This window comes from Erithacus rubecula (assembly GCF_903797595.1).
Source record: "Erithacus rubecula genome assembly, chromosome: 4".
NCBI lineage: Eukaryota > Metazoa > Chordata > Aves > Passeriformes > Muscicapidae > Erithacus > Erithacus rubecula.
Genome location: NC_136686.1, coordinates 15,445,390 through 15,470,403, shown reverse-complemented (window position 1 = coordinate 15,470,403; position 25,014 = coordinate 15,445,390). Strand labels below are relative to the sequence as shown.

The following is a 25,014-nucleotide window of genomic DNA, read 5'->3' as shown; positions in this document are numbered from 1 at the left end:
TAAAAATAAGCAGGTAACTAGATGCCTAACACTCCCTAATGCCCCAAATCAGAGGAGGATTGCAGCATGAGAGACTCAGTATAAAAGAGAAACAAGATAAATGTAGGAAGAACTTCAAATGAGTTCACAGCTTAGCTGACAACCAGAGTCCAACTTGGCAATCTCTTGTGCAAGATACACAACCCAAGGAAATCAGGCTTCATTAATTCCCTACCTACCAAAATAGCTCTCCATAGAAGAGAGTCAAGACGAACAGCAACTTTCTCCCACACAGATTTTTGCATGTAATTTTTTTAAAGCATGTCACTTAAAAAGTGTGAAGGTGCTGCATGTGCTCAGAACTGAGGTAAGATCAAAATTCACTCAGTTCTGAAATGCCTGGCCACCATGTGGCATGTTCAGGTCACTCAGCTCCTCTAATGATTATGTACCAATGTTAAGCACAAGAGTAAGAATCAGAAGCCTTACCTTTTTACACATAGAGTAAATGATTTCTAAATGCTTTGGATTAGACAGTAAAGTATCAGTGTCAATGGTCACATAATTATGCAAGAGAGGCATCATATCTGCAGAACAGGGAGAGCAAAAGAGAAAAAATTACAAAAGTGCTAACCAAAGAGGTAGTCCTACAGCAGAATTCATTAGATTAGATTATTGAGTATGGTTGGAAATTAAAATTCTGCAAAGTCTTTTCTGGAAGAATTCTTCATAAAATGCACTATGCAGTATGTGGTTTTGGAACTAGAACAGGACTACATTTTAATTAATCAATTTGTAGTTTTAGATAAACTTTAAACATTAAACTTTCCCTGAGTTCAGGATCCCTACAACAACTGATCACACTAACAGATTTGAACATGTTTCTCCTACTTAAATATCTCCTGTTACACTCCCACACTAAACAGACAGTCAGGGCATGACTCAAATACATTATCATTTTAAACCAAGACACTAAATGGAAGCAACCCTCATCAGGGTGGGTTTTAGAGATGAATTCTCAAACAGTAAAAACATCACTAGAACAGAAGTGACTTTACCTGCAAAGTATTCAAAGCAATCCTGCTGGAAAACCTCATACAGAACACCTAAAAGTTGCCACATCTGAGGTGAAATCATCTGGCATGTTAAACTGAAGGCCAAGGACAGAATTTCCTCATAAAACTCTGCAAAAGACAATTTGAAGCAGAATGCTTTACAAAATAAATTTAACTTGCAAATACCTTGAAATCTGAGACAGAGTCCTGAGTCTAATAACAACTAGAAGACAGCAGTTAGAAACTAAACCATGCAGAGAGAAAGAAAAATTGTAAAAGACTCTTTCAGACAGGCCTTAGGTTGGCTCTAGTTACAATGACATGCATCGTTTTCCACTATAAATACACTCCAAAAAAATACATCAGCAGCACATGAAAGACAATGCTTCTAATACTGAAAAATAGGGTTTTTTTCTCAGTCTTTGTTTTTTCTGCAAGACCTTATCACAAAACTGTAAGTGCAGCATACTGATAAAGCAGTAATTTAATGGCAGACCATGACCATAAGAGACTAATGTAGTTGTAGACATTGTCCTTTAACACAATTAGACAGAATTATAATCAGAACAGCATCTTCAGCTTTTGACCTCCAAAACACAATAGCCAATCTGATTAATGTACAAGGGCAGATCAAGAGAAACAAATTACAGTGGTAAAGTAATGGCTTTTTTCTTTAAAGAAACACACACAAAAAGATGAAAATTCTGTTCTAGAAGTTAACAATAATTTACTTACATGTTTTTACATATCTCTAAAACATACCTATAACGTGTTTCTGCAAAACAAGGCCAATGATCTGTAAACAAATGCTCTCGAGCTGTTGAGTGATCTGAAATGAAAGCATAAAGCAGTTTATTAAAAAAATTAGAAACACAGCAATCAAATAAACCTATTTGACTAATTCAGCTTGAGAAGTTCTTCAAATCGAAAATGCTTTTATAATTTTTTAAATTCTGCATTAACAATCACATTATGAAATAAGGTCTCCCTGATGCAGAAAGAATCTCTTTATCCTGAACATGTGATTTGTGGACATTGTACCACAGCCTAGGAATTCTATTGAAGTAATTGCTGGGTAAACTACAGACAGGGGTCATCACTGTAAAAAACAGGTCTTATGCAAAATATTTATCCTTAAGTGCTACTTTAACACCCTGTAATACAACTAGTCACTGTGAAGAAAATTAACTCTACCCCAACCAAAACCAGCACATTCCAATGAAGTGTTTACTAAGTAAGGGCTAAGAATTTTACCCTTGGGACATAAATTCCCTTGAAGTTGAAAGTTAAGCAATTAATAAATCACAAAAGTAAACTGGGCTTTAGATTCCTATCTGTCAGAGGTGGCTTGGTACCATCCCACTGTAGCAAATGCACGTTCATGCCAAGTGATGCAACATACACAGAAGTGTTTGTCATGAATGGAAGGAGTAAAGCATGAAGGAAACTCTCACCTCCTTGTGATCTTCCACAACTGTCAGGATTGTGTCAATTGTATGCAAGATGCCCATGGCCATAACTGTTTTGTCCTCTACTTCCTCATATTCCTCACTCTGAAGTACCTTACCAAATATTTCAGCCTGTGAACAAAACCAACCAACTTAACATTCAAGAGCAAACCCATGTTTCTAATTTGTCATTCAAAACCAGGCAGTTAATGCAGCAGCAGCAATACCTTATCTGTAGGAGCTGTCAGCACTGAAAAATAGGCTTGCTACTTTTGAAAGGGAATATAGCAAATTAAAATCTCCTCTTTTTTCTTTAGAAGTCTACATTAAGTCATTTGAAATGCTAAATAGTTAGAGCTTGACTCATTAAAACCAGTGACACAAATCAGCATCTTTGAAAAATGTGTAGGTTTTAAAGATGCTTCATAGGGAAAAAAACCCCATAAATACTGCAAATACTACAGGAGGACTCATAAAAATTACTTTAAACAGTGTGTGCTTCAAGCAGAGTTCATTAAATGTTCATCAAACTAGGCATGTGCTTCTGACTGAACTGGTATTTCACTATTCCTCTTACCAGGTGTTGAGTCATGTCCACAGCAATAGTAGTGACTTCCTGGCTGTACTCATAGATCATCTTCTGGATCACATTTGTGAGATCATCGTTTTCTGTCTCTCTGACAATGTGCAGGAGCTCCTGCATCACTGGCCTTACATAAGGCTTTACATATTCCTTGGCTAAAAAATAATAGAAACTAGATTAAATCAACTGTCCATAAACACAAACATACAGCATTTCCAAACTGCCAGGGAGCTGACTACTCTTGAACAAAATAAGTTTAATTTGAATTCACTAAAGAAACAAAAAAGCCAAAAAACATACCCAAGGCAATTTTACAGTCCATAATCAGAAGACAGAGTAAATAAATTGTGTAATATTGAAATGCCACCTACAGCAAAAAAAAAGTTTTGAGGGAACACTTGCTCTCATCTATAAGCAGTGTTCATTTTTAAACATACACACTGCTCAACTTCAGTAAAAAAAAAAAAACAAAGATGGGTAATATTTACTTTATTAAAACAAACATGCTGACCCTAACTTCTTTTGTGCCATCAAAACTTGAAGCGGAATTCTGGGATGTAATGAGCAAGTGAATCTGTCTAAACATGATAAAGTATTCTGAAAATTCTGTCTTTAAATGACAGAAATGTTTAGATAAATCTGCACCAACCTCCTCATCTCGACAAAAAATCAATAGATCAGTGCATACAGCTGATGAATCACTGTCACATACCTTGCTCTTGGTTGCTTATTAAGGTCTGAAGGGCTATGGCTGCTTCTACTTTGACAGGCATCTCCTTATCATCAATCAGGCTCTTCTTTGCCAGTTCTACTGCATTCCTCAAGTTTAGCTCATTGTGAAATTTCAGAGCACTGAATGAATGAAGTACCCAACAGGACTGCAAGGCAAAAACAGAAGCAAATTAGGAGCTATAGAAATTGTAAGCATTTTTAACTGAGTCAAAACCAATGCTAACTGTCTCCCTGTTTGCATGGATTGCTTTTTTTCCCCACTTAATCATGTATATTCTTTCATTAAATGTAACACAGGTATTACACTCAAGCAGCTCTTTATTACAGTTTCCCAAATACCAATAAATTCAGCGTGCAAGTAATTTGCATTCATATCTTTGGTCATTCTGGGGGAAATAAAATTACAAAAAAATCACAAAAAAAAAACCCCCACCAAATAAAAACTGTTTGCCCATGACTGATATTGGCACTTGGGGATCTTCTTCAAGCAACACTCAAAGTGATGTTACCTACTTGTGGAAATCCTGCCTGTTCTTCACAGCCATCTAAGATTCTCAATTTTGTTTGATTGATTCAAGGTGAACATTAATACAACACAGACCCTCCATAAATTCATTTAACTGAAAAATCATTGTTTAAATCAAAACTAAGAAAAAATACTGCACAAGAATGTTATTTTAAATTTTACTAGGTATTTACCTAATTTCTTTCAGTAACATTCAAAATGAAATCAAACTGCAAAGGAAGGAACCATGGAATTGATGTAACAGGTGAACTTACTCGAGCTCTGAGGTATCCCAGGTTAGACATGAACAAGGGAAACACGTGATTCTGTAACATCAGCTCCATTTGATCCTTGAAGACACTCTTCTGTTGGAGCAACAAAAAGTTCATTTTGGAGACCATTCATTTTACGTATTTCTTTGTAGCCCATAATGCATTTCAAATGTCAACCATGGGAAATACAATTATTTGTCTATATAATAAAGATACCCTTCCACAAAAAGAATTGGATGCCTTACCTTGAACAGAACCAACTCAAAAGCACAGCAAGTTCAAAACCAGGTAAGTGAAAGAACTGTATATATAATATTCAACTTGGCATTATTCATTATAACGTGTAAACTGGAATTTTCATGTTAATTAAGGCAATTAGTTCCAGCTGATTTTTCTTAAAAACTAACAAGGATCAATAACCTAGTAACTCCATACTTCTTACAAAGGACTATATACAAACCTGAACATAAATATGAGCTTTCTATGGAACAGATCTGAGTTTCAAATTATCTACTGTTACTCTAAGTATCAAAACTTACTATTTTGGACATTACAGCAACTAATACCACCTTTTTTCATGTTTATTAATTGATGAAGATAATTCCTTTGTGACAGAAATTTCCTTAGCTGGAGAAGGATACCTGATGAGAGTAATTCTTCATTATTCCAACCTTAGCAAACCCCAAGATACTCACAGGAAGCTAGAACCAGCAAGGATATTTGAGACTTGCCTTATAGTCCCAGAATAATAGAAAAGATACATGCTGGGGATGCTGTTATCATCCAAAGGAATGACTCACTGGCTAAGACAGAAGAGGGTGAAATGGGACACAATACAACGTGTACCTTATGTGATGCACATAGCATTTTTTTCCATACTCATTCCCCAGCCTTCACAGAACTGATTGAGGACTGAGTAGAGAAAAAATGGAGAGAAAGGAAAATATTGTTCCTTTGTGCACACTGGCCAGAAGTTTGTAGGCATTGAACTGGAGATGCTGTGGGGAGCCAGGTCGCTCAGGCCTTAGCTCCTTAAGACTGTGTATCTCAGTCAGCTTACAAATCCAGGATTTCATATGGAAACAGATGATGAAATGCTTCAATGTGTCAAATTCCAAACACAAGAAATTCAAATTTTAAAGGGGTCTGCAGAGTTTGGGGTTATTACTATTTTATGAAGTACAATGTAACCTCATGTTTCAGGACTGAAAATTTCAAACAGAAGCAGAATACTGGAATAAATCCCATTTTTCCCCATCAGGACAGACATAAATATGTTAATATGAAAGTCTTCTCACAACACAAACAATGTCACCCTCTTTCACTCCAGCATGTGGAAGGGCATCTACAATCCAAAATAATCTACAAAAATTCTGCCAAAGTTACTGATGTTTCAGGATTCAAGATCAGAAAATGGACTGGTAACAAAACCAGATGTTGGTAAGATGTTGTTTGTAATATGAAGACACAGCAAGACAGCAAGACAATTCAGATAAAATATGATAAATTGCTATTTAAAAGAAGCCTCCACCATTCTCATGACAAATGTGATAATATTATGGCAATTACTTTTGACATGGAGCACAGGCATACCTTGGACTCCACCATCTACTAAAGCACCAGGCAAACTGCAATCCTTATCAATTTGAGAGCAACCACATGCATTAAATTCACATCCAGATTCCAGAAAAATACCCAAATTCTGAAGATGATGTCTATAAAAAATGGAGGAAGGCTCTTTGCTCTTTCCTGCTTTTTTCAAAACTTTCAACAGGCAGATGAAAGCCACATATTGAAGAGTGAAAAAGTTGGAAAGCTAGAGAGAACATTCCTGTAACATGTTAAGTAAACCTTTTCCTGGAACCAGAAGCAGCCCATAACAGTGCAGGCTGTTGGGGAATTTCATAAAGAATCATATGCAATGTTGCTGATGGAATGCATGTTTGCTTTCTTAACACTTCCATTTTACTAGTAAAGCTGGAGGGGACCAAAGGACTGTTGTGCAACAAACAAAGAGAGCTTTGGAAAAATGTGAGAAGGAAAATCTATATATGAAATTGTGATATAAAAAACAGGAAAGAATGCTAATATTTTTAAATAAACAGACTCATATTCTGATTGCAATCAGAGTGCAACCTCTCCACAGACTATAAATACAGCTAAGGGCTAGTCATACTTTATAAAGAAAAACTATTTCATTTTAAATCACAGTTGATAATAAGAATTTCAATTGCAAGCAAACTTTTTTCACTTCTTTACCCATTTACCTTCAGTAAAATATCTGCTAGGGATCCTATAACATGCAAAGCTCCATCTTTTTTCCTTGGATCAATGTTTGGCTCTGTCAGGATCTGGTAGCAATATGCCATCATTTTTGGTAATACCTATGCAGGACAGAAAACACACAATCCCCTTTAGTCAAGTTATTTAAATAGCACTGTTTTAAAAATTCATATGACATTTTCATGAAGAAATTTTGCTCACAAAGCAATGTGAGCTACTAAATTAGCCTCTTTCAATAGTAAAAGTGTCAAACTCTGGAATTTTCAACTTTTCAGCCAAACTGAACAAAATTCATCTCCTTGAAATTTCACATTACTAATACCAAGTACATTATTTTTGTTCCTGTCTTGAGGCAAATCAAAAAAGGTGATGAAAAGGCAAGAGGCTCAAACAGCACCTCACCCACGTTTTCCCTTAAGTTTTTTTCTGGCTTGTCTTACACATAAATATAAATACATATGTATGAAAATATATACATATATTTTCACAGAGAGCTAGGAGTAAAACCTTGCAAACTTAATTTGATTTATTGATTTTGGCAGGAGTTTCTAAAGTTGACTAGACTTAGAAAAATTTCTTGGCAAAACCAATAGCTGAATGTGATCTCCACACCCATTATGTTCTTTTCCAACATGTCACTTTGATGGTCTAAACACAAATTATGAAAATTAATAGGAAAATCAGTGGACAAGAACTGTTTTGACAATAAAAAAGTAGAAATAATCCACCCATTCCACCTAATGTAATGACTGTGTTCTCCTCTGAAAATCCACCTGGAAATGGAGCTCCATGATTACTGGATGTTAAAATGAAACCTAGAAAAACATTTCCCATTTTAGCCAACTGTGCTTTCCAGGGCTTCTTGTACAGGTATTCTTATACAGGTCACTGTAAATATGGAAAGGCCTACAGAAAAGTTACAACCTCAGTTAAAGAGTAACTGCATGAAATGGGTTTTCTCCTTTCTAATTTCATTGCTGTTAAGAAGGATTTTAAATAGCAACAGTGAAAATTAATAAGGATCAGGTCCACTTTCTCTCCCAGTACAGTCTGTGATGCTGAGAACAGTTGTGACAGAGGCTGTTTGTAAATGTGGGAAAATCTAATCCAATACATCTGTTCCAACTCATTTTGTATCTGGCAGATGCATTTTAAATCTGCAAGAATAATTCACTTAGTATTTATACACACCATATTTTAACTCTCCCCAAATTGATAGCATTCAGCCAGGAAGCATTTGACTATGTAGCAGCAAGTATATTTTTCAAGACTAGCTTCCTGTAGCATCTTCAAACACAAGGGGAAAATAACAATATTAAGAAAAATTCAAATAATTAAATGCCACTGATTCCACACCTCTTTTCTCTTCTTTGCAGCAGTGTAAAGGAGATTCTGAGCTGCTGTTGTTGTGGATGCATAGTCCTCAAATACATCTGAAAAAACAGGGAGAAAAAAGCATAAAAAATGTCTTTTCTGAATAATAAATTTTTTATAAACCATCTTGGTTTTGGGATATCACAACATCTGGATGAATATGTAACTCTAAAATTACTGACATGATTGTACTCCCTCTGTGGTTAAAGAGTGAGACCCAAGCTCACATCACACACCTTACTTCTTGCCTTCCAAATCCACAGCCACTCTTCATTCCCTTAATTAAGAACATGCTATTTATTTATTAGCTCTTTTGAGACCATATATAAGGGATGAAAAATCCTGTCTCTTTTTTTAGTTAAAACCTCTATAGGAAGAACAACAATACACTCCAGTGCCATCTGTATACAACATGTACACGTTTTTGACGTGATTTTATTAAAATCTCATGGGAAACTTTTTGTACATAAAATCTACTTAGATCTGCAGTAGTTTTATATCTGCTGAAAGGTCAAGTTTTTTAGTTTCATTCATGGCAACTAAACCTCCTCTGTTCATATTTAAAGTATAATTTATATCTTGAAAAATAAAGATCTGTACTGCAAACATGATCTAATCCAAACATCCTCACACAAATTGAATCAAACTAAAAGATCTTCAAATACTATCTTAAAATGTGACTCAAATTACACATCAACTTCTCCTGAAAACTTTAAGATAAAATAGCATTAGGAAATACTACCAGACCACTGGAATTCTTGCTCCTAACAAAAAAGTGCCTCACTAAACTTCCACTTAATGTACTTTGATACTTGAGTGTAATGTAGCTTGACTGGTTTTTTACCTTCTATGATACAATCTGAATCTGTATTTAACTGCCTCAGCTACACATAAAAATAAGATTCACTACTTACACTGAAAGAACTGAATTCACACACCAAAAATCAAGGATGTATTTATACCCTAGTGATCAACACTATATTGTAATTAATTTGTTGCAAGCTCTCCAAGCTTTTAAATTATTCTATGAATATTTAAATTGTTTTCATATACGCTAATCCCAAATCAACTAATTAAATTTTCCCAAAAGCTGCAGATGTATCTCTGGTGCCTGGCTCACAGGAGTTCTTCAGCTAAAATTGCTGTACTTTTAAAGTATCCTTCTCCTTTTCAATGATATGACTCTTTCAATAAACATTATTATTCATAATATGGCCCTATTTGTTATTCCCAAGATCTTGCATTGTGTCTTTTGAAAAAATATGTATCTAATTATCTTACAATTGAGTAGTAATAAGCATCAGAAAAACACTGAAAGCACTGACAATTTTCAACAGGGAAAGAGCAAGTCAGGCCTCTTCTGGTCAAAGTGAGAGCTGCAGGAACCTGCAGACAGCTGGCACATCTGCAAGCCAAGATGCTGAAAGGGGCACTAACAAGGGAGCAAGCCAGCCTGTCTGGGCTGCTCTGAGCACATGGGAAGTAGAAAAAATCTCTGAGAAAATCATTCAGTTCTAAGTTACCACCCAAACTCACTTGATCCACCACTTGCTTTTAACTACAAATTGGTGAGATTTAAGAATAAAGTTTACTTCTTCCTGTTGTTCAGGTGAAGAGAGACATTACAGTGGCCATGGTGATCACTGGAACTACAGGGTACACTGATGATGAAAGCAAAAATAAAGACAAATTACCAAATTTCATGCGGATATATTCATATGGATCCTCTTGCCAGAGCTCCTCATCCTCATCTTTGTAGCACATTAGAGAGAATATCACCTCTTCTGTTATAGTCTAATTTTAGAAAAGCCAAACACATGTAAGTACACATAAAATCAAACTCCAGTACAGCTTCCCTCCACCATGCACTAATTTGCTAGACTTATTTATCTATAGTTATATTCCTTTAAGCAGCACTCTTATTTTGTCTACCAGAAACAAATTCACTGTGTTATAGGTACATTCCTTTTGAAACAGTCCAAGACAGCAGCAGTAATTACACAATCTATCTTTATATTACATTACCATGCACAAAAGACACTTCAGGATATAGTACACAGCATATATTCTGCAGAAAGATCTCACCAATGCAATACTTAACATGTGAATAGATTCCACTTCCCTAAAAGCCATGGAATTAACTAACCACAAAAGGGATCTTATGATATGAAAAAAATAAAAGAGCAGGAAAATCACTTTTCATTTGCTCTTTAGTTCACTTATAAAACACGTCCCTAAAAGAGAGTTTGGCTCCTCTTAGATTAACATTCTCTTTATGCACTATCTTTGCACTACAATCAAAAATCCAAGACAATTCAGAACACCAGTAACTAATAAAAAACAGAACACAATGACTTTTTAGCAGACTGTAAAAATTAAAATAAAGAACTTATGGAACAGAATCTTTGAATGAGTTAACATTACCTACAATAAAGGGTAGTAATATATTGCAAAACACAACCACATTTGTGTAGAAATGCTATTGTATTTTCCAGATCAACTGCTGAAAGATTAATGGATACTTCTTTAAAAACACAAAACTTGAGGGGCTGGGGGGAGTTTTTTAATCTCTCTGATGACATGCAGTGTTTATGATGGGGTTTTAAGCACTGACCTGTATGTGTGGCTTCATTTGCTTCCATGTTACAGAGTGAATCACCCCCTGGTTCAGATAGTTCAACGTTTGCTGAAGAACACGTGGTGCAACATAATCTTTTTGCCTGTACTGGTCTAAGATTCTTAAGAGAACCTAAAGAAATGACAAATTGGTATTTTTTAATGAAGACTGAGAATTTTGTCTCATGCATAAACATGTAGTACACTTCCTCAGTGAATATACATGAACAGATAAAGTAGTTTTCCATTTAGAAATCATTATAATGCCTTTGATCCAAAGATCATGAATAATTTAAATATCAATATTCTAATCCTGCAAACATTTATGCAGATCCCCACCTTTACTACTAGCCCTGCCATGTGATCACCTGTGATTATAAACCAAAGATAAACTTCAATAGTGAGAGACTCACAGTTCACAGAGGCCTCAGCAAAATTTGGAATTATTAAGGAAAAGGCACAGTGAGATTTTCAAACTGATGGCTTCTAGACCTGATAAGTAGTGTCTGCATTCATATTTAATGACAGGTCCCTAAAGAAGACAAAATACTTTGAAAGAAGAGTGATGAGAATAGAAATCTAAGCCAAGAAAGAAAAACAGGTTCACCTAAGCCTCTGAATCCAAAGAGCTGCAAACCCCTTAACTTCAATTACCTATTGTAGCCATCAGACAGCATCACCTGGCATGCTATTACAAACTCTATCACACAAAGCCTCCTTGGTATAAAAGTTTCCTCTACTAAGAAAAAAACACATTAAGAAGTTACTAATCTGCAGTAATGGCAAGTGAATTTAGTAAGTGTATAGAAGTGGCATATACATGACTAACAATAAAAATCAGGGGCAATGCATAACAAAATTTTGAGTCATATGCTTTCAGCAGAACAATTCTGCTTTGTAATTCTTCAGAACATCATAATAAATTTTATTTTGAATATAGCTCCTTCATTAGGAATACTAAGTTTGATGTCTTTTATATAAAATGCTCCAAGGACAAGAATTGTCTGTATTTTATACAGACTCTAGCACAATGTCACCACTTACCAAGTGATGAATAAGTAACAAAGGCTTAATAATGTAATATTCACAACAGAATTCTTACTAACTCTGCAAGGAATCATGATAAATTATTATTTAAGAGCCAGAAATTGAAGAAATGTGCAGATCATCCAGTACATTTATCTTGAAAGCTAAACTGTCCCCTCTGCAACATAATTTAATACCTTAATAGCCAAACTTTAGGTATTTCAAATTACAACAGCCCATGGGAGTCTGTTGTTCCACTCAGGAGTTATACATTGCAAAACATTTAGAATATATACTAAGCTATTTCCCTTTTCATTTAATTTACAGCCTTACCACAACCATTCCCCTCCTTTGTTCTTCCTGATGGATAAACTATTCTGTTGTTTATCAAAACAGAACTGTCTCTACACACCACATTAATAACTAGCATTCCCTAACAAAAAAAAATTTCCTTGCAAACAGTGAATTTAGGCTGTATTTTCACATAATATGCTTTCCAGGTTCAGACATCTTCTAATCTGTTTGTATCTTCCTGAAATAAAACAGTATTACTGGAGTAGAATGCCTAAGTTGTTTGCAGCAAAAGCACTTGCAAAAGACAGAAGTGTTCCTCTCAGCTGTATCTAGAGTGCTTATACACAATGATAATACCATTCTACTAGCACTCACCTTTTCTGAGAGTTTTCCTGCAGGGCTGACTTGCTGAAAAATTGTGTTATTATACCTCAGCTGTATGACACTGAGTTCTAAAGAACATCTCAGTCACTAACAGGAAAACTTGCCAGACTCTTCTCATTTTTGTTTAATAAATGAATCTTGATACAAGCACACTGTTAGGAAGTTATACATTTCTTCAGTTAAAATAATGCAATTCATAAAAAATTAACTGTGCTTACCTGTTGTATGCCCACAGCATAGGTTTTTAAAAAGAAGTCTGAGAATTCAAAGTATTCTTTAGTTACATTTCCAGGACTTCCATATCTTTAAAAGGAAAAGGACACAGATATTTGCACTGTGAGAAGTCTATGGTGTCAGGAAAATACAGTACTTTCTAAAGCATAAAGGACCCTGAGTTGTCTTGCATCTGCAAAGGAAAACTTTATCACAGGCTCCTTCTAAGCCATCCTTTCCCATGTAACATGTCACTTCCCTTTTCTTAAATTATCCTAAGGTAAGATATTATACTCAAGTAAACATGGCTGACTTTTTGTCACAAACTCTGTAATTTCTATGTTTATGGATTTCTTTTCAAATCTTCCCCTGCCTTTATGTTTGAGAATATAAACACATGTAGCTGGGTGTAGTAAAATAAATATGCAGTTAGGTAATTTACTTTTCCTGTGGGGCAAGTTTCTTGCCATCTTAAGGGGGTCAAATCATTTCAAAGCAGAGCACAGCAGCAGGAAAACCTCCTCAGTGACCACGTGCTGTTTGATTGATCAAACTGTCTTCTCTACCTGCATGTAAAGTAATAGTACAGACTTGTAACCCAAATTTAGATTTTAAACAATTTGTTACCGTTCAAAGAGACGAGCTACAATATGCAATGCCCACTTCTTGCATTTCCACCACACCAGCTCTGGTCTATCATCTTCATCAATTTGCAAAGTCTCCTACAAACAAATACATTTATTTGAAATTAGTTATGTCACTTGTTGAGAGCAATTACGTCTTGCTGAGTAAACTAACATAAACACACAGCGTGGACTAAAGCTTTGATTCTGTTCAGTTATATGACACCCAGGAACTTTCAATTATCTTAGTTAGGCAGAATAATGTGCATGTACAATGCCTACTTTCATTTCAAAATTATGCATATTTAAAAAAAAGGAAATTTTTAGATACACTTGAATACTATACCACTCTGGCTCAAAATCCAAGGACAAGAATCTTAAGTAAAGAACACTTGGAAAATCTTTATCCTGACAGCTCCTCAAATGACAACACACAAGTATCAGAGGCCTTTACAAAGTTAAACTCACCAGTGGTACATTTCTGTCAATGATGGTCCTGAAGATTTCCATCCACTGAGTCATAGTCTGGTTATTTACCAGCTGGAGGGGCAATGCATACTGCAGTAAGGGAAAAAACACAGGTATGAAATACTGATTTTCTCTGTAAAAGGCAGATCTTTCTGCAGTAGTTACATTCTAAGGAAGATGAGGTTTTAAGTAAAACTAAAATCATGTAGGTTACATATCAACTACTCTAATTGGATTTCTGTTGGTACAATTTGAACAGGAATTTCAATGCAGACATAATGAGAAAAGTTCCTTGGTCTAAGAACTTGCCAATTCTCTTTGTTTTTCCTCTTCACAACAGCCCAGGTACCTTTTAGGACCAAGCAGTATCAGTACTACAGAGCTTGGGCACACCAATAGCATGTTAGCAAGCAAAATGTACTTACTACAAGAGAGAATGAGAGGACAAAGTCTTAAGCTGACCCAAGTCATATGAAATATAAGAAATATAGGTTGGATATTAGGAAACTATTTTTTACAGAAAAAGTGATAAAGTACTATAAATGTCTGCCCAGTGAGGTGGTAGACTCACTATCCCTGGATGTGTTTAAAAAAAGATTGTACGTGGCACTCAGTGCCATGGTTAATTGAGGTGTTAGGGCATAGGCTGGACTTGATGTTGGAGGTCTCTTCCAACCTAGTCATTCTGTGATTCACTACTACTACCTAGCTACTACCCAGTAAGCCTCACTCCTCTACAAAATCCAAAGAAAAATGAAGATATTTGGGCAAGTCATTGAAATGAAAAAAGGATCTCGGTACTTTTTAATTCTCCCCCCATTTAGTAAGTAACTATTTTAGCTTTTTAAAACTTTAAAAAGTTGAGAATTTTCAGGCTGATCCTTATGAAGGATCTAGTTTGGTTTCTAATTCTCTGCATGTAGTTCTTCACCAAACTCATCTCAGGAAAAGCCAAACTCATCTCTCTAAAGCCCAAGTGCCGCGATACACAGTATCAGCCAAAGTTTTAGCAGATACTAAGAAATGCCTCCTAGTGAATTGCAGCATGTGACAATTACACAGTATTCATTACTGACACTTTCAGAGGCCAACAAGAGACTAGATACCCATGCAGTTCATATCAGGTTACATGCAACTTTATAAAAACAGGAACACTTCTCCAGTGAGCTTACAAATACAGTGTGCAGAAGCACCCTACATTCATTAAAAATTTAGTCTGGATGATCATGTGACCAGCTTCAAAGTAGAAAAATCTATAAATATCCTATTTCTATAACAGTTGTTTATTGTGTATGAATTTTCCCATCCAAAAGAGTACACTTATTCAATCACACCTCTGAATGCACTGAAATGGGTCATTTTGCCCAGCAAAGTAAAAGTTTGGTTTCCTCTACACAGATGCCAACCTGAACAAGAGCATAGAAGATTTTTAAGATTTGTTTCTGAAGCAGTACAGAATAATGGGAGTTATCAGGCAGAAGCTGGATCATCTGCTGCTGAATCCGAGGCAAAAATATTTGCATGGCTGCTATGAGAGGATCTCGCTCCTCAGCCTTTTTGTACCTGCAAAGGAAACAAAAATGTTGGCCCAGGATCTACACACTGGAGATTCTAATGCCTATTCCCCACCAAAAATTTAATTTCTGTGTCCTAAAAAAACAAGCAAAAAAAATATCCAGCCCTCACACAATCACTCTCCCCTCCCCTAACCCTCATCTGAACCCTTTGTGCAAATTCACTCAAAGTATCAATAAATAAAAAAATAGAAAACAACAATCATTGTCATCCACAAAGGCAGTGAGAGGAAGAACTACTGCTCTTTACTATCGAATTGTCACCTCACAGAAGCAAGGACTTGAGTTTCTCTGCTGTTGATACCAATGCCAAAACCAAGCTGGATGCTGAACAAATGGGAGTGAACAGCCATTAAAAGGGAAAGAAAATTCCTTGTTTTGGAAAGGATTCCCATTCTCCATTTAATTCCTTTTGTGTGGCTTATATATATATTTCTAACAATACTCAATTAAAAAAAAAAAAAAAGAGTGACAAGCCTCACTACACAGCTCCTAATTTATGCTTTGTGGATTTAGACTATCAGGATTTTATGCTACACATATGAATTCAAATACATAGATGCAAGAGCAGTATATGACAATGACAGCATTGGATTCACGACATAAAAGCAGAAAATAATTTGCATTCATACATCTAGAATTTGGGGTATCTTCAAACAAAGGAAGTTATAAACCTAAGGATTTTTTTTACAGCCAATCAAAACACAAAGCCTTAGGAAAAAAGTCTCAGTAAATTCGTACATATTATTGCTGGCAGCTAAGCCTCCAATTCTCTAATGACACAAAGCCGATGGGTATTTTTTATTTATTTGCAGGAAAGGAAGCATATGATAATTATTAATTCCCATTTTTCTATCTGAATTCCCTTGCAGAACTGCCAGTGCTCTTAAGAATGTCATTTTCAGTAATCAACTTGGACTGAAAGTACCAATTCCTCATCTACTGATGGATACCAACTTACTCGTAAGTCTTCACCAGCTGATAGAGGCACAGGAGGCTGCCAAGCCAGTTCCCACTGTTTGGAGACTGCAGGTAGTATCCTATCTTGTCTACCACTGCTGTCCAATGGCCAGGGAAGTCATGTTTAATGATAGCACGGAGGCACATTGTCAGCTGGGCTCTAGTGAAGAGGAAGAAAAACATACAAGTGAATAAGGTTGTGGCATAGTGCTTAAATTAAAGGATAAATCCCAAATCTGGGTTTATTTGTTACAATATCTATATTATGTCATAAGTATCGTACACATTTTGACAGCACTGCAAGAGTTCTGGTAAGTAGCAGAGGAAAAGAAAAAAATCCAACAGGATTCAACTTTAAGGAACAATCTAATTTCAAAACATTTTACCTACTTTCTCCTTCCCTCCTCCCTCTTCACATGTATCAAGCAGTATTTTAAAATAATTAATTGCTTATGAAACCGACTAGCTTTGTGCTTTGAAAATGAATGTTTATACTTGCTTATCAAGCTGAAAGCAACCACAAAAACACAAATTTGTATGTTTTCACTACAGAATAATGGTCTGTGTTATGATCCAAGCCACAGGTTCCTCAAGAAATTACAACTGTCCTGGGATCTTCTAGAACAGCACTTTCTCAACCTCCAAAGCATACAGCATAGCAAATTAGTTAAAGAGCATCTTACTGTTTCTCTCTTGCCACACATTTTTAGATGTCACTCACAATGGTGAGGCAAGGCAGAGCTGCTGATTGACTAAACTGAGGTGTGACTAAAGAAGCTGAGCAGCACTGAACTAGAACATTTAGTTCTGCTAAGCAATGAAAAAACAAAGCCTGCAGAAAATAACAGTTCCCATCCTATCAGCCTCACTTTAATTAAAGGGGTGAATAATCATAAACTGTAGTATGTCTGTGATTCTTGACTATTCTTCCAGTAAAAGAAGAACCTCAATTCTTCATTCTTTTCTCAGAACCCTAATACATGGTTAAATACTAGAGTTACATATAAAAATTGGTAAAATAATTAAGAAAATGGCTACTAGAAAAGAGGAATGTTGGACAGTATTTCCCTGAATGGTTAATTCTATATTGCAGACAGTCCTGTATATACTACATGTCTTGAATTAGCCAAACAGGCTGTCACTACAGCAAGTGTTGTAAGACACTTTGAACAACACCCTTAGAGGATAAACCACATCACAGGGCTCGCTGCCAGGTTACTACTTTTCTGAAAAACAAGCACACATGAATATGTGTAAACAGATTACTACTACTTTTGCCAAAAAGCACTTGTCTCATCTCCCAAACCATCGAGATTCTCACGTTAACAACAACCAGACCAGCAAGTCTGAAAACCTGAGCAATAGAAACATCTCTGTGCAATGTAAGGTACCTGACTAAGTCAGGAGAACGAATTATTCCTTCCACAATGTTATCCCGAATCTGCTGACGATCATTTTCATGAATATTGAAGGGAAAAACTGCTTCTCCAGGAGGTGGCTCACGGTCCGGCCAGTACTGTGTCACCATGTTCTTCAGGTAAATGGCAGCTAAGCACAGACAGTGGGGAAAGAAGTTTAATTCTACACACTACCCAGTGCTCAACATGTAGAACAGCTAAAAGTAGAACAGAGAGTTGAAAAGGCAACTGAAAACCACCACCTGAATTCTTAACAATTATGGGCACTGAGCACAGCTGAGTCAGAAAAACATTCTTCTTATTCCACACAAGATCAGGCTCAAGCACCTGATCAGAATAGAAAAGGATAACACTTGCATCAGCATCTTTCAAGGTACATTCTTTACAAGAGCAATCTTCCATCTGAATGTAATATCCCAGCAATCTAAACAAGCCAACAAAAATCTACTAATCTGTGATTTCACTCATCCCTAAAACAACGACTCAAGCTCAGCAAGTGAAGTTTTGGAAGGTTTTTTGTGTAAACAAATCGCTGCACACACAGATGGGACACCCTGCTTGGGGAAATGCCAGTATGAAACTGGCACGTGGCCGACCTTCTATTCAGACAGAAATGTTTGTTGTGAATTCCCTTAGCTTTATTTCACTATCAGGATTTCCCATAATCCCACTGAATTGTTCCCTCCTGTCTCACATGAAAAAACCAAGAAAAATAAAGTTAATCTCCAACAGAAAATAAAGCAGCATTTATGCATCAGTACTAAAATGCCTGAAGGCAGTCTTCAGGAAACATAGGAAATATGGTATGAAGCCTTGAAGGAATGTTCTTAATAAACTCTTATGCCTGTACACTATCTGGGTTGATTACTACCTAGGGTTTTAAAGTATAAATAAGATATCCTTGGGTACAATAATTTCTTTTGGTGATAACAAATTGCAAAGTGTGAAAACGTGGTGTGTAAAATATTTTATAGGAGCAAGAGGAAAAACAGCTCTTTGTCCATGACATGCCAGACCAGTCAGACAAGAAACAGGCCCTGAAAGACCAGCCCAAGACTTTTAATCTGTTAGTCCACAGATCTTCTTGTTATACAAATTTGTGGCTTTCAAAAAATTCCCAGGGAAATCTGTTGGCTTGCAAATATGACTTAAATGTGCTTTTCCATTTTACACTCCTATTCTGTGAAAAAAAAAATTACCTTCTATGTAGTTGTTTTTTTCCCTGAATGATACTGAAATGAGAGATTAATTTATAAAAATGACCTAATGGAGTTTAGATTAAGTCTCAAACTTTACTACAGAATGACTAACAACACCATTCAAAGTTGGATTATCTTTGAAAAAATAAAGGCCAGCATGACAAACAGAATATGTCAGCACGCCCCAAAGCATTCAGGGGATTAATGGGATCTGTATGAAAAAAAAACCCAACACTGCTTCTATGGGAAATGCTGTCCCACAGGATAAAAAATAAAGCTGTGAATGAAACAGTATTAATTAATTTACTGAAAGACCTGAATAGTCTTTGTATCTGACAAAAATATTATACGGGAAAAATTAAAATGGATTACAAGAATTTAAAATCTAATCTTCCACAAATGCATACCCTAAAGTTAACTGTACCACTATACCTGAACCCACAGCTGAGCAACCCCTCCAGACATGCCCAGACTGTAACTGTGCAACTAATCAGTAATGTGACCTTCCTTCATAGCTACTTATTTAAGTCACCAAGATCCTGACTAAACATATGTGGCTATCTAAGGAGTTATCTCCACTTCTCAGAAATTTTCACTTTTCCAGAGAAGAGATTCAAATAGAGAAACATGTATTCAAATGGGATACCCTTTTCTATTTTTAAATTCACACTCGTCTTGGCATCATTACTTCTGCACCACCAGGAGAAATAATACCTAAGGGTTTTTAGCTTTGAGTAGCAATCATGCTTTTTTTCACATCAGTATCACAGCAATCCAGTAGGGATCACTATACACACAGAGAAAGCCAAATCAGAACACTATCCTACACCCATGGTTTTATCTGACCCTCATGATGGACAGCAAAGATAAATCCTTTTCATTTCCTCCTTCAGAACAAATGTGAACTGACATACATTGCAACAGTTCAAGAGTCTGTTCAAGTAACAGAAAGAAAACAGAACAAGGGATTTTATCTCACCTGCTTGACGCACTGGAAATTCAACTTGGTCGGACACTATGATTTGCAACAGACTTGGAGCAAAGTTGATGATCTTATAGGACTGAAATACATAGACAACACAGTTAGTAAGTAACTGTGTTTAAAGCAGACTATTAGCAAATGCTGAATGAGAAATACAAACTAAGGATTTTGCACTGCTTCTGCATCCTCCTCATGATGTATGAAAGGTTTCAGGACTTGAATTTACCCAGATCTGTAGAAATCCAAATTGTTACTCATAAAAGCAAAACATGTAACAGCATAAGGGTGGAATAAATAATGTGGAAAGGTTCTCAGAGATTAGTGATAATGAATATTTAAATGATTCTAAGAATACACAGTGAAAAGCATTAGATATCTGTCTTTGAATTATTCAACCTAGCCCCAAAAGTCAAAGGACACTGACAAGCTTCATCAATACATGACATTTATTTGCAAAATATTTGTGGTAGAACAGTAATAGCGAAGAGATTTTCAAAAATAATTTAGAATAGTTTTCAAGTGTAAACAGCATCTGCATTAGCCATATACAACTATCTTTTAGCAAATTAGATGTACAGTGCACCTCAATAAAAACTTAGCTTTTATTAAAATTCAGTGGGAAACAGTGGGACAAACATTTTCAATTAAAATCAAGTGCACGCAGATAACACTTCAAAACCAACAGCCTTCATGGGGACTTTTCAAACACTGCATCAGCCATGCAGCTGAAGAATTTCAAAGAGAAAACAATGCTCAGTGAACTTCTGAGCAAAGCACACCAGATTTAAAAGATGTGACAATCTGATAGCATTATCCTGCTGCCATCCACCAGGGCTCCTCCAGCAAGGAATCGCTGACTCAGCATGGTGCAGTTACTACTAAGCCCTGGCAGCTCAGTACTGGTAAGTCAGATCTTTCATCCCTTGGATTCATGTGTTTTATGTTCAAAGAGAGAGGTTTCTTGGGGTAGATGGCAGCAGCTTTCTTTATCTCACTTTTTATGGTACTTCTTTCCACTAGATTATGCCTGGCAGCTCTGTGGCTGCTCCCAGACTTGTGCTTTAAGCATAAATACAGAACATTTGCCCATAAACTCTGCATCTTTTGAAAGCTGTGAAATAAAAGATACTTTCTGCCCTTCATGTCCCCAGTTCTTTGATCTACCATATCCATAACAAGGTGAAATTACACTACTTTCATGATGTCTAAGTATCCCAGCTGCATCACGACACTATCATTCGATAATTCTACCAAATCACTTAACTTTCTGGCTCTCATTTTATTCACTATAATGATAGTGTAATTCCAACTCAGAGACTCATTTGATGTTTATAGAGTAATCTGAGATAAAAGCAGTAGTGGCAAAGCAAAAGCATACCCTCCTGCAATTTCCTTCTCTATAAACTTTAATTATCCCTAAGAAATGCTCCAAATAAATTAAAAGCTGTAACACCCAGCACAGGAACTTCATTTATCTACAGGCATGCTGAACTGGTTGAAGCATACTGGATTCCAAGGGTCACCTTTTAATCCAGTATCCCGAGTACAAAGCTTGCCCTTCAGTCACTACTGGACAACACTGGTGGGTTCTGATGGGGCCACAGTCGACTGCAGCATCCTCCAGCACTCAACACTCAAGTTCCACAGAGATAAGGAAAACATGAGAAATCCCAGCAGCATAGAAAACCAAAACAATGCATGAACTCTAACTGTCCTTTTTGTTTTCAACACTGCCTGTATACACTGTCCACAGACCCAATCTACAAAGCATTTACTACTATAAACACACTGATTAAAAATGCAGCTTTCGGGGGCTGTTTTGTTGGTGGTGGTTTCCTGCTGCAATCCTACCAGCACCACACTTAGGCTGGAGACAGTGCTAACAATATTATTTCCCTTTCCCTGTCCAAACAGTTTCTACTGAATCTACATTAAAATCACTGCTACTGTAGGATTAATTTGATTTTTAGCTTTTTGGGTGCCACTTGTGCTGGTGTACAAGTGCTCTCCCTGATGTTTTGCCAGGATCTTCACAAATATGGTTATTTGCCGCCGTGCCAGATCCGCTCAGCAAGCACAGAGTGACAAAAGCCCTGTCAGGCAGAGGGCAGGCACAGTGTCCCCGAGGGGGTCCCATCCCCGCCAGCACAGCGCTGTGTGCAGGTCTTTACACTTCACACACCACCACCCCTACGGAGATCGCCAGATCCATTAAATCCTTCCCTTCCCTATTATTGCCATACCCGTCATTTATATTTTCACATAGCTCTGTTTACTACTCGTTATCAGAAACAAGAACACTGTGGAGATCAACAGAGACTGTGAGCCCACGTTAGAAACAAGACACACGATTCTGTTGTATCTGTGAAGCTCAAATTACATCCTGCTCATTTGTGCAGCAACAAACCCGGGTCAGGAAAACTACATGCTGTCTGCAGTTTTTAGAACAGAGGACTTTTTAAAAAGCTGCATGCAGCAACATTTTTCCTATACCAGCACATTCTCGTTTGTTTAGTTGTCATGCTAATTGTGATCTTGGGATGTGTCCCTTCCCTTCACTGCCCGGGACATCAGCAAACAAAGCTGAACCTTTCACAGGAGCACGTGCAGAGCCATTGTCAGGTGTATCCTGTTCCATGGAAATGGACACGGAACAGACCTTGGAGCTGGAGGAGCTCAACAAGACAGTTTTTTATATCACTGCAGCGGCACCTCACCAAAAGGAGAGCAGGAATATTGCCAGTGCCACGGAAGGAACACTAAACTATCTGCTGATTTTGAAGAGCCGTGCCCGGGAGCCACAGGGAGGCACCAGATGGCTGAAGCAGACCTTTAGCACAACTCCCACGGCACAGCACGGTGCTTTGTGCCCCTGGTGAATAAGCACACTGCCTTGAACCCACTTCGTTGGGATCTGGCAAAACTTTTTGTTAAAGTGCCGATCAATTGGGGCATATGTTTATTTTGAAAGAGAAAGTGAAAGTTTTTGAAAAACAAATTTTCACTGAGTATTTACAAAGAGCAATTCTTTCAAAAACACAGGCTGTTCTTGTATGAATCCCACATCAGAGCATTTATGCTAAAAGAGAATCTCATTTAATTGCCACTGGCATTAAGAGGATGGGATACAGCAGTGTGCAAAGCTAGCAGCTATACTGGGAGAGCCATACAGCATTGGGAAGGCATAACTGGGTAAATTTACAGCAATGGGGAAGAGATGCATATGACCCATCCATGTTGTACCATCTGTGTCCACTGTCTCAGGATCTGTGCACTGCAGCTGCACAGCTTTTTGCACTCTGTTCCTTAACCTTTGGCCTGATGGATCCTTGCCTGTGTCACCATCACAGACTTCAAAAGACCAGAGAACACATCTTTTTCTGCCTATTTTCTCTTCCGTTTGATTAGGTACAGAACACAGGACACCCAAGTGAGCCTCAGATGGGCCACTGAAAAACACCAAGATGAAGATCATCATTTGTAAAGGGCTAGAATACAAGGTGAGATAAGCAGCAAAAAATATGTGAAAATTCCCCTATATGGATCCTACTGATCCTATATTTTTAACACCTGTTCAGATTTGGCACCACAGTGCCCAAGTGCAGAACAGCACTGAAAGGTGCTTCTTCCCCTGCAAAACACCAGGACACTCTAGGACAATGGATATGGGAAATCTAGAAGTCTTCCTTCAGGTTCTGCAAGTCAAAATCATCCTTCTCCACCAGAGCAAACATCATTTTTAAACCTCTGAATACAAGTATGGCACATAAAAATTACTGAAAAAACAAGGCACTGCATCTTTACTTGCAAAAACAAACACATAGAAGAAATCTGCAATCGGCAAACTTAGGAGTATTTCTGCAATTGTTAACAGCATTTTCACTCTTGTTTTCTTACACTGTCAGTAACAGACAGCTGTTAAACCAGAACTTCAAGAGACTTTTTTTTTCCCTGCCTATATGCAAAGGTACTTTGTGGGGAGGGGAAAACACACAGTGTTTTCACACAGAGTGAGAATAAGCTTGTGTAAGAACCCACCTTAATTTCTTTCCTGTATGGGTTCTGCTGCCAAATTCATTCATCAGTATTAAAGAAACTTCACTTTCCACATAAGTTTTAATTATACAAGTCAACTTCCTCACCAAAATGGTCTCAGATTTCACCCTCTAGGTATCATGAAGTGCTCACTGGCACTTTCAGAGTGTTCTTAAGATCCCTGACTGCTATGGCAGCCAGCTTAACAAAGACATGGGAAGATATGGAAGGAAGCCAAACTTTATTCTGGACTCTCCTGCTTTTGGGTAATCTTTTCACACTTCTTCCAGCACTGCTACTCAATTGCTGTCAAAGCCAAATTATGTAACTCCTACTCAATATTTTAAAAGCCCAACTGTATTTCCACAGTTGAGCTCGTTTTCTCCTTTGCTACAGGCCAAAGGAAAGCATTACAGCATGCTGAGCCACCAAACACTAATGCATAAAAACTGTATGGGAATCCTATCTGAACTGGAATTAGAATGAATCCCTATGTTCAGTAACCAGACTGTATGTTTCACAGCATTCCAAGAACTGGCACACAAAAGCAATATATAACCATAATGTATATAAATAAATGACCCCAGCAAAAGCCCTTGAAGTCCACAGGACAGATATAACTGGAGTAATAGCCTGGGACAGATGCTATATACTCAGTTTATTTCTTGGTATAACTAACTGTTCTACTAAGTACAGTGTCAGTGATAAATATCATCATCAAGTGTATGCTAATTACATAAGAGAGCTGAACTAAAAAAAGGAAGGGCAGGGGGGCAAAAGAAAAGCAGGGAAATAGAAAGATGTGTACACTTGGAAATGCAAGAGGCTAAAGGGGAAATGACAGCAATTCCATGACATAGACACTGAGCTGGCAGGAAATTACTGCTCTAGTTTAGCAAGAATCAGATTTCAAATAAATCCCATGCTTGTGTTCAGATCACAGAGAGAAGTGAAGTTTGTTGATGATCTGGAAGTAGCATCAACCAAGGAG

General features: G+C 37.0%; 1 protein-coding gene across 4 annotated transcripts in view; it reads right to left on the bottom strand.

Annotated features, from left to right (window-relative positions):
• IPO8 (importin 8) overlaps nt 1–25,014 on the bottom strand; it is a 45,914-nt gene that overhangs the window by 17,530 nt on the left and 3,370 nt on the right. For all 4 annotated transcript variants that reach the window (XM_079304969.1, XM_079304968.1, XM_079304966.1 and 1 more), the window contains exons 2-19: nt 19,986–20,067; nt 17,781–17,937; nt 16,391–16,549; nt 15,262–15,418; nt 13,856–13,945; nt 13,392–13,486; nt 12,770–12,854; nt 10,846–10,980; nt 9,926–10,025; nt 8,214–8,290; nt 6,842–6,958; nt 4,578–4,667; nt 3,778–3,943; nt 3,060–3,220; nt 2,489–2,614; nt 1,797–1,863; nt 1,038–1,163; nt 469–566 (exon numbers count right to left, since the gene is read on the bottom strand). In XM_079304969.1, coding sequence (XP_079161095.1) covers nt 469–566; nt 1,038–1,163; nt 1,797–1,863; nt 2,489–2,614; nt 3,060–3,220; nt 3,778–3,943; nt 4,578–4,667; nt 6,842–6,958; nt 8,214–8,290; nt 9,926–10,025; nt 10,846–10,980; nt 12,770–12,854; nt 13,392–13,486; nt 13,856–13,945; nt 15,262–15,418; nt 16,391–16,549; nt 17,781–17,937; nt 19,986–20,067 — 2,088 coding nt within the window. The remainder of the gene's footprint in view (nt 1–468; nt 567–1,037; nt 1,164–1,796; nt 1,864–2,488; nt 2,615–3,059; nt 3,221–3,777; nt 3,944–4,577; nt 4,668–6,841; nt 6,959–8,213; nt 8,291–9,925; nt 10,026–10,845; nt 10,981–12,769; nt 12,855–13,391; nt 13,487–13,855; nt 13,946–15,261; nt 15,419–16,390; nt 16,550–17,780; nt 17,938–19,985; nt 20,068–25,014) is intronic.